The sequence below is a fragment of the Hemiscyllium ocellatum genome, chromosome 2, assembly GCF_020745735.1.
Source record: "Hemiscyllium ocellatum isolate sHemOce1 chromosome 2, sHemOce1.pat.X.cur, whole genome shotgun sequence".
NCBI lineage: Eukaryota > Metazoa > Chordata > Chondrichthyes > Orectolobiformes > Hemiscylliidae > Hemiscyllium > Hemiscyllium ocellatum.
The window spans coordinates 30826619-30837126 of NC_083402.1; the positions used below are offsets into that span (position 1 = coordinate 30826619).

A 10508-nucleotide genomic window follows, 5' to 3' on the forward strand; every position below is an offset into this window, starting at 1 on the left:
TTAAAGAATGCCTAGAGTAAGATTAAAGCCGGTCAAGGACATTAGTGGGAAGTTGTGCATGGAGTCTGAATAGAAGTGCTAAATGAATATTTTTGTCAGTATTCACACAAAAAAAAAATATTGTTGAGGAGAATACTGAGATATAGGCTAGTAGACTAGAAGGGATTGAGGTTCATAAGGAGGAGGTGTTAGCAATTCTGGAAATTGTGAAAATTTAAGTCCTCTGGGCTGGGTGGGATTTATCCTAGGATTTTCTAGGAAGCTAGCAAGAAGATTGTAAAGCCTTTGGCTTTGATCTTTATGTCATCATTGTCTAAGGAGTAGTGCCAGAAGACTGGAGAATAGCAAATGTTGTCCCCTTGTTCAAGAAGGGTTGTAGTGACAACCCTGTAATTATACACCAGTGTTCCTTACTTCGGTTATGGGTAAAGTGTTGGGAAGGATTCTAAGAGATTGGATTATTAATCACCTAGAAAGGTATAATTTGATTAAGGATTTGATTTGGTTTTGTGAAAGATAAGTCGTGCCTCACAAAACTTATTGAGTTCTTTGAGAAGGTGACCCAACAGGTGGATGAGGGTAAAACAGTTGATGTGATGTATATGGATTTCAGTAAAGCATTTGATAAGGTACCCCACAGCAGAAAATATGGAGGCATGGGATTGAAGGTGATTTAATGGTTTGAATCAGAAAATGGCTAACTGAAAGAAAACAGAGGGTGGTGGTTGATGGGAAATGTTCTTCCTGGAGTTCAGTTACTAGTAGTGTACCACAAGGATCTGTTTTGGGGCCATTGCTGTTTGTCATTTTTATAAATGACCTGGATGACGGTATAGAAGGATGGGTTCGTAAATTTGCGGATGACAGTAAGGTCGGTAAAGTCGTCGGTTAGTGACAAAGGATGTTGCAGATTACAGAGAGACATAGAAAAGCTGCACAGCTGGGCTGAGAGGTGGCAAATGGAGTTTAATGCAGAAAAGTGTGAAGTGATTCACTTTGGAAGGAGTAACAGGAATACAGAGTACTGGACTATTGTTAAGATTCTTGGTAGTGTGGATGAGCAGAGAGACCTCGGTGTCCATGTGCATGGATCCCTGAAAGTTAATACCCAGGTTGATAGGGTTGTTAAGAAGGAGTAGGGTGTGTATTGGTAGAGGGATTATGTTTCGGCGCCATGAGGTCATGTTGCAGCTGTACAAAACCTTGGTGTGGCTACACCTGGAGTATTACGTGTAGTTCTGGTCGCTGCATTATAGGAAGGATGTGGAAGCATTGAAATAGTACAGAGGAGATTTACCAGGATATTGCCTGGTATGAAGGGGAGATCTCAGCAGGAAAAGCTGAGGGACTTGAGACTGTTTTCATTAGAAAGAAGAAGGTTAGAAGGTGACTTAATAGAGACATACAAGATGATCAGAGGATTAGATAGGGTGGACAGTGAGAGTCTTTTTCCTTGGATGGTGTTGGCTAGCATGAGGGGACACAGCTTTAAGTTGAGGGCTGGTAGATATAGGACAGATGTAGTTCTTTACTCAGAGAGTAGTAAAGGCATGGAATGCCCTGCCTGCAACAAAGGGGCAACTTTAAGGGCATTTAAATCATCATTGGATAAATATATGGATGATAATAGAATAATGTAGGTTAGATGGGCTTTGGATTGGTTCTACAGGTCGGCGCAACATCGAGGGCTGAAGGGCCTGTACTGCGCTGTAATGTTCTATGTTCTATCTAACGGGAGCATACCCATCCCACTCAGGGATGGTATAAGCAGTCAAGGGAAGGGAACTGGAGTGTCTGATCGACAGGTCTCACTGCCTACCTGAGCATGAACAGTCCAGCTGACCGACATTAAAAGTCTACTCATTGTTGATAGTTCCAATTACTGTGTATACTTTAATTTCCAGCAGTGTGGTCGAAAAATTCCTCTTGGCCAAAACGGATCAAATGTGTAGAAAATCAGTTAACAAATTTGCCGTAGTTACCACCCACTTGCTATTTTTAAAGTAAGTAAGTGGAAATAAATGGAATCATAAGAGAAAAATGAAAGCCTTCCTCCCTTTGAAAATAATGCTTTACATTTCTAGAAGTGAATCGATACATTAGCTTACAGAAGAGTAGGGATGAGCAGTGACTGAAAGCCCATCATTAAAATCTGCACTGGTTTGCAGGTTTACGTGGAGAAAACACAATGTTACATTAAAGTTCACAGCAAATTTCATCGGCTTTTTCCATGTTAGTAATTAGAAGAGAATGACGCTCTGGCATATGCTTATTTTGACTTCCCACAATTTTCACTGTATCGATGGAAAATCTGCTTGTAACACATTTGGAAGTTTACGAGTAAAAGTAAAAAGGCATCCTGATGGGGTAACTTCCTCAATATCCCTCTTCATCAGGGAACCAGACTAAATGAATACAGGTTGTACATAATCACTACAGAGCAGTAATACACACCTCTGGCCTCTGCTCCTTTTGACTATGTGCCCTTGCTAGTGAAGGGTGGGGAGGGGAGATCAAGATTAATTAATTTACCACATACCCTTTACTTGAGTTTGTCAACTATTTCACTTCTTCTAATCTTAAACTATTTGTCTGATGTTGATAACCTCAAATTTGTCAAGTTATTGTGAGCTGCTGTTTCTAGGTTTCTTTTTGAAAGGGCCTCAACAGTTACTTTTTCTCCCTTGATTATTGGAAATGTTTACCTGTCTTTTTTTTTTATCCCTACTAATACCGGTTTCCTTCCACGGGTTTTGGATTCAGAAATGAACAAAATCTCTGAGTTCACATCTACTCTGATAACAGAGATACTTTAAAAGACACATACCAACAAACCAGCCATCATCACACTTCTCCATGACATCAACAATATCTCCCTCCTTCAGTTCCAGCTCATCTTCATTTCTCGGGTTGTAGTTGTACATAGCTTGGTATCTATGAGAAAACGTAACATTTAAAGTTAGCCTTCTCATAGCTTTCGTTTGACTAAAATTCAACGCAAATGTTTATATAGAAATCAAACTGAGAATTAGTACTGATTAAACTAAACCGCATTATGGATTCATAGACATCTGGGTGCAGATGGAAAATACCATTTTAAAAAAAGCCAATAGAGTCATAGAGCATGGAAATCAGCTCTTTGGCTCAACTTGGCCATGCCACCCAGTTTTCACAATTAAACTAGTCCCATTTGCCAGCATTTGGTCCATATCCCTCCATCCCTAACTCATCCATGCACCTTTACAAATGTTTCTAAAATGATTAAATTATACTCACTTCCACCACCACATCTGACAGCCTGTTTCAGATGCTCAGCACCCTCTGTGTGAAAAAATTGCCCCTTTGAACCCTTTTGTATCTCTCCCCTCTCGCTTAAAACTATGACCTCTAGTTTTAACATTAGGACTCTTTTCCACATGGGACACAGAGTAGAAACACAATTAATGATATTGATTTGTACAAGATTAAACTGCAATTGTGTGGACATCTGTGAACTCCACTGTGAATAGGACAATGCGAATGTAGGAGAGATACTGCTAATACTTACTTAAATTATTTTATGGAGATAGGCTTGCAGAAAGGGTTCTAATTCACTGGAACATGGATGATAAGAGGGCTCTAACTGTGGTTTACAAAATTGTGCAGCTTTGATTTGGTAGGTCATGAAAAGTTGTTCATACATGTTCATAAATTGATAATGGGTTTTCATTTTAGGACTACCACTGAAATAGTTTAAGATAGAAGGTTAGCTAGTATATGAAATTAAGTACAGCCAACAGTACACAACAGCCAATTGACAGAGACTATTTGGAATTATTGGAACCTTTGAAAAGAAAAATGAATATTGTAAAAACCCATCTGGTTCATAGCGTCCTTTCAGTGAAGGACACCTCTGTCCGTACCTGGCCTGGCTTATGTATGACTCCATATCCATAGCAAATTAATATCCTGTAATGGTCCAATAAACTACACAGCTCTGTCAAACTGAGAAAAGAATGAATCTAAACAAACCACACCATATCACCAAAGCACTGGAAATGACAATGTCAGACTCCAACTGACAAACATGCAAAATCCTCCTTCCTAACATCTGGGGACTTATGCCATACCTAGGAGAGCTGAATCACAGACTAATCAAGCAACAGCTTGACATAATACTAATGGTGTTATGCCTTACAGACAATGTGTCTGATACCATCCTCACATTCCTGGTTATGTCCTATCTAATCAGCGGGACAAACCATCAGAGATGGCAGAACAGTGCTATGCAGTCAGGGCAGAGCTCCCCAGTACCAGCAGGAGTGACTCCTTCAAGTCCTTTTGATGATGCAGTCCTGCTTTCACACTGAGGATATCGTCAACTGAGCTATATGGTACTGTACTAAATGGGCTAGATTTTGAACAGATCTAGCAACTAAAAACTGGGCATCCATGTGAGTCATCAAAGACAGCAGAATTGTAACCAGCCACAAGTTGTAGTCTCATAGCCCGAAATTATCTCACTCTGCTATTAACATCAAATCAGGGGTTTGACCGTGAAGAGTGTAGGAGGGCATGCCCTGATCAGTACCAGGCATTTGTAAAACTGAGGTATCAACCTGATGAAGTTCGCAAACAGGACTGTGGACATTTAAACTACCAATAGGAGGACCAGATTCCACAAATAGCTGTTCCTCAATGATGGGGGATCTCAGCATATTAGTGCAAATGGTGGGGCTGAAGCAATAGCAACAATCTTCAGCCAGATGTGCCGAGTGGATGTTTATCTTGGCATTTTCCTGAAGTTCCCCAGCAACACAGATGCCATCCTTCAGCCAATTCAAGTCAGTTCACATGACATTAAGAAACAGTTGAAGACACTGAGACCGTGGGCCCTGAAAGTATTCCAGCAAATGTAATGAAGACTGGACCAAAAGAAGGACAAATCCAACCCAGCTTATTAGTGCCCTAGCAGTCGACTCTCCATCATCAGTAAAGTAATGAAACGGATTGTCAACAGTTCTATCAAGTGACACTTGCTCAGCAATAAGCTGCTCACTAACGCTCAGACTGGATTTCACATGGCACACTCATTTCCTGGCCCAATATATCTTTGATTCAAACATGGACAGATGAACTGAACTCAGGGGAAGTCATAGCCTTGACATCACGGTGCCACTTGACTAAGTACGGATTCATTGGGAATTGGGCAGAGCCATACTGGCACAAAGGCAGATGGTTGTGGCTGCTGGAGGTCAGTCATCTCAGCTCCAGGACAATTCATCAGATACTGATGCTTCCCTGGAGCTGAGATGATTGGTCTTAAATAATCACCACTTTCTTCCTTTATGCTAGGTATGACTGGAACTAGTGGAGAGTTTTTCCATTGACTTGAGCTTCACTATGGTTCCTTCGTACTATACTCAGTCAAATACTGCCAAGATATCACTCTTAGTTAGAGATAAAAAAAAACTGCAGATGCTGGAATCCAAAGTAGACAAGCAGGAGGCTGGAAGAGCCTCCCTCAGCCTCCTTTATCTGCAGCTTCCCTTACACCCACACCTAGTCCTGAAAAAGGGTTGCACTCAAAACATGGACTTCTCCACCTCCTGATGCTTCTTCCAGCCTCCTGCTTGTTTACCTTAGATATCAGTCTCGCTACAGCTCTAAAGTTCAACATTTTCCTCCATGTTTGAACCAAGCTGTAATGAGGTCAGGAGCTGAGTGTCCATGATAAAATCAAAACTAGGTGTCAGTGAGCAGGTCATTGTTCAGCAAAAGCCACTTGATAGCAATGTCAACACCATCTTTCATCACTTTGTTGATGGTTGAGTGAAAGCTGATGAAACGATGATTGACTGGATTAGATTGCTTCACTTTTTGTGGACAGGATCTAGCTGGGCAACTTTCCACATTGTCAATAGATGCTTGTGTTGTAGATGGATTGGAACAGCATGGCTAAGGGCATTGCTAGTTCTTGAGTACTCATTTTCAGTGTTACCCCTGGCATGTGTCAGTATCCATAGCCTTTACAGCATGCAGTGCTGACAGCAGTCTCTTGCTGTCATTTTGAGTGAATCAAATTGTCTGAAGCTCAGCATCCCTGACAGTGGGGAGCTAAGAAGGAGTACAAGGTGGGTCATCCACTCAGCACTTCTGGCTGCGGATTGTTCCAAATGTTTCAGGCTTATCTTTTGAATCAAATGGCCAGATTCCCCCATTATTGAGGATAGGGATGCTTTTGAAGACTCTTTCACCCACTAGTTGTTTAACCACTCTCATTTTCTTATTAAAAGCGACATATGTTCCAAATTGTCTACCACCGAGGTTACATTATGAATGAAGCAACTTGCATTTATCTAATCACTTGCAGCTCTCACGATAACCCAAGATGTATATCATCTACAATTAATTAATGTGTAATTATTTTGTGAGAGGGTAGGCCAGACAGATCTGGTTGTTGGACATTTTAAAGTGACTTCATTTCAAACAAGTTTAAAATGTACATTGTTTAAAGCTTTAACAGATTGTGGGCAAGAAGGATAACGTTCAACATCTTATTAGCCATCACACATTAGCCATCCTATGTATGGTACATTCCACTAGGTCTTTCAATCTGGTCAACAGAGCAAGATTTTAACGCCTAACTGTATTGAACTACTGGAAGCTATTTATATTTTGTTTTTGTCCTTATACCGAAATATATACTGAAGGCTCACATTTAATTAAATAATTTGTGCTGTTGTTTATCTGTGCTATACTGCTTTTTATTTCATAATAATTGGGTCACTGTTGCTTCCCCGAACTTGGATAAAAGTAACCAGAATGACACAATATGATGATGTTTTCACATCTGTCCAAGATCATGCATTATCCCCTAAACTAGTCAATTCTGGGTTTATGCTCACAGGGTAGAGTCTTGTTGAGGTATGCCTGCAGACTTGCACTTGGCTTGCACAGCCTCTTCACAAGAAGGCCTGATCAACCACATACCAATCAGGCAGGGCCCAGGCCAGAAGTAGGCCTTGCTCTGGTATGAAGACCCTAGGGACAGATTGATTTTTTAAAAATATATTCACAAGATGTGAGTCTCGTCAGCTAGGCCAGCATTTATTGTCCAATCCTAACTACTCTTGAATTGATTGTTTGCTTGCCCTTTCATAGCGAAGTGCCATCCACATTTCAGGGCAGACGTGGTAAAAAAGGTAAATGCAGGATGAATGTTCCTGATGATCTTGTAGTCCAAAATCATTCGAGTAGGCCATTGAGAATCGAGATGAGGAGAAACTTCTTTACCAAGGGAGTGCTGAGCCATGGGTGAAAGCAGTAGAGGCCAAAACATTAAAATTTTCAAGGTATTATATACCTTAGAACAAAGAACAAAGAAAATTTACAGCCCAGAAACAGGCGCTTCGGCCCTCCAAGCCTGAGCTGATTCAAATGTACTGTCTAAACCTGTTGGTCAATTCCTAAGCATCTGCATCCCTCTGCTTCCCACCTACTCATACATCTATCCAGACGCATCTTAAATGAATCTACCATGCTTGCCTCTACCACCTCTGCTGGCAACATGTTCCAAATGCCCACCACCCTCTGTGTGATGTACTTGCCATGTGTATCCCCCTTAAACTTTCCACCTCTCACCTTGAAAGCATGACCTCTCGTTATTGAATCCTTCACCCTGGGAAAAAGCTTGTCTCTATCTACCCTGTCTATACCCTTCATGATTTTGTAAAGCTCAATCAGGCCTCCCCTCAATCTCCTTTTTTCTTGTGAAAATAAACCTAACCTACTCAACCGTTCTTCATAGCTAGCACCTTCCATACTGGGCAACATCCTTGTAAACCTTCTCTGCATCTCTCCAAAGCATCCATATCCTTTTGGCAATGTGGCGACCAGAACTGTACATAGTACTCAATACCCCGTCCAATGAAGGCAAGCATACTATATGTTTTCTTGACCACTCTATCCACCTGTGCAGCAACTATCAGGGACCTGCACTCCTGGACCTCTCTGCCCATCATCTTTTCCCACGGCTCTTCCATTCATTATATAATTCGCTCTGGAATTAGACTTGCCTAAATGCATCACCTCACATTTGTCTGGATTGGAAGCCATCTGCCACTTTTCCGCCCAACTCTCCAGTCTATGTATATCCTCCTGTATTCTCTGACAGTCCCTTTTGCTTTCTGCTACTCCACCAATCTTTGTCTCATCTGCAAACTTGCTGATCATAGCAACAGTGCCTTCTTATGCCAACGTGATCCAGACTAATCAAACTTCTATCTCGGATCTCAAGATTCATCATGTTCCTCTCCTCAGTGAACACTGATGCAAAGTAATCATTCAGAATCTCACCCATTCTCTCAGGTTCGACACACAGCCTTCCTTCATTATCTTTTAGTGGACCAATCCTTTCTCGAGTTACCCGCTTGCTTCTTATATAAGAATAAAATGCTTTGGGATTTTCTTTAATTTTGCTTGCTAAAGCTATTTCATGACCCCTTTTAGCCCGCTTGATTCCTTGTTTAAGGTTTATCCTACTCTTCCGATATTCCTCCAGGGCCCGTTCTGTTCTTAGCTGCCTAGACCTTATGTACGCTTCCCTTTTCCTCTTGGCTAGTCGTACAATTTCTCCTGTCATCCACAGTTCATGATTCTTGCCCTTCCTATCCTTTGCCTTCAACGGGACATGCCTATCCTGCACTACCGTTAACCTATCTTTGAAAGCCTCCCACATATCAAATATGGACTTCCCTTCAAATAGCTTAGGGCTAAAAGGATCAAAGGTATGGGGTGAAAGCAGGAACAGGGTACTGAGTTGGATAATCAGCAATACTGCTATTGAATGGTGGAGCAGGCTTGAAGAGCCAAATGGAATACTCTTGCCCCTTTTTTGTGTTTCTGTAGATTTGGAGGCTTATGTAGGCTAGACTAGGTAAGGTCGACAGATTTCTTTTACAAAAGGACATCAGTGAACAAGATGGGTGTTTATAGCTATCGATGATGCTGCCATCAACAGCTACCATTCAACTAGACTTCTGAATTTCAGATTTTAGATAAAGTTAAATTTCACCATCTGTAGAGTAATTCAGCATGGAAACAGACTCTTCGGTCCAACTTGTCCATGCCGACCAAGTTTCCCGAACTAAACTTGTCCCACTTGCTGCATTTGGCCGATATCTCTAAGCTTTTCCTATTCACGTACTTATCCAAATGTCTTTTAAATTTTGTAATTGTACCTGAATCAACCACTTCCTCTGGCAGATTATTCCATATAAGAGCCACCCTCTGTATGAAAAGGGTCCCTTGTAATTCTTTCTCCTTAAAAGTATGTCCCCAATTTTTAATTCCCCCTCCTTAGGGAAAAGACCTTTGTTATTCACCTTATCTGTGCCTATCGGGATGTTATAAACCTCGATGAGATCACCCCTGAACCTCCTACACACTAGTGAAAGATGTCCCAGCCCATCCTTATAACTCAAACCCTCTGGTTTTGGCAACACCCTGATAAATCTTTTCTGCATCCTCTCCAATTTAATAATATATTTTCCATAGCAGGGCAACCGGAACTGTACACAGTACTCTAAAAGTGACCCCACCAAACTCAACATGATGTCCCAACTCCTATACTCAATGGTCTGAGCAATGAAGGCAAGCATGCTAAACGCCTTCTTAACCACCCTGTCTACCTGGAAATGTACAAAATTCTAAAAAGACTAGACAGTGTAAATGCAGGAAGAATGATCCCAATAACCGGGGAGTCCAGAACAAGGGGTCACTATCTAAGGACACAGGGTAGGCCATTTACGACAGAGATGTGGAGAAATTTCTTCATCCATTCCTGCCATTCAATATGTAATTTCTAGTTTGTAATCAACCACAATTTGTCTGCTCATGCTTGTTTAATGTACGGTGATTCTGGTTACAGGTAATTCAGTGTTTGTTTTGTCTTCCTCCTTTGCAGTAAATGCTTATCTGTTTTAAAGCATGAAATCCGTGGCTTCCTGTAAGGATCACATCTTTTTAGTTTTCTTTATTTTGGATTGTGGCACTATTCCTGAATTGGATTTGATTCCCTATATTGTGGAAACAGGCTATTTGGCCCAACAAGTCCACACTGACCCTCTGAAGAGTAACCCACCCAGACTCATTTCCCTCTGTCTAATACACCTAACACTACGGGCAATTTAGCATGGCCAATCCACCTGACCTGTGCATCTTTGGATTGGGGGAGGAAATCGGAGCACCCGGAGGAAACCTATGCAGACGTGGGGAGAATGCGTAAATTCCACACAGTCAGTTACCTGAGGCTGGAATCAAACCCAAGTCCATGGCGTTGTGAGGCAGCAGTGCTAACCTCTGAGTCACCGTGCCACCCTGAGGAAGGTTATCTCCAGTCTTCTACAATTTCTACTCTCACTTCATTTAATATGCTTAGATGCATCCCATCCTGGAGCCTTAACAATTTTGAGCACAATCAGCTTATCCAATAGCACTTCCTCATTAATTTCAAAACCATCTACTCA

General features: G+C 41.4%; 1 protein-coding gene across 1 annotated transcript in view; it reads right to left on the reverse strand.

The window, feature by feature from the left end:
* The window catches only part of LOC132822257 (sorbin and SH3 domain-containing protein 2-like), a 306243-nt gene that overhangs the window by 9174 nt on the left and 286561 nt on the right, over positions 1-10508 (reverse strand). The window contains exon 25 of the mRNA XM_060835395.1: positions 2828-2934. Coding sequence (XP_060691378.1) covers positions 2828-2934 — 107 coding nt within the window. The remainder of the gene's footprint in view (positions 1-2827; positions 2935-10508) is intronic.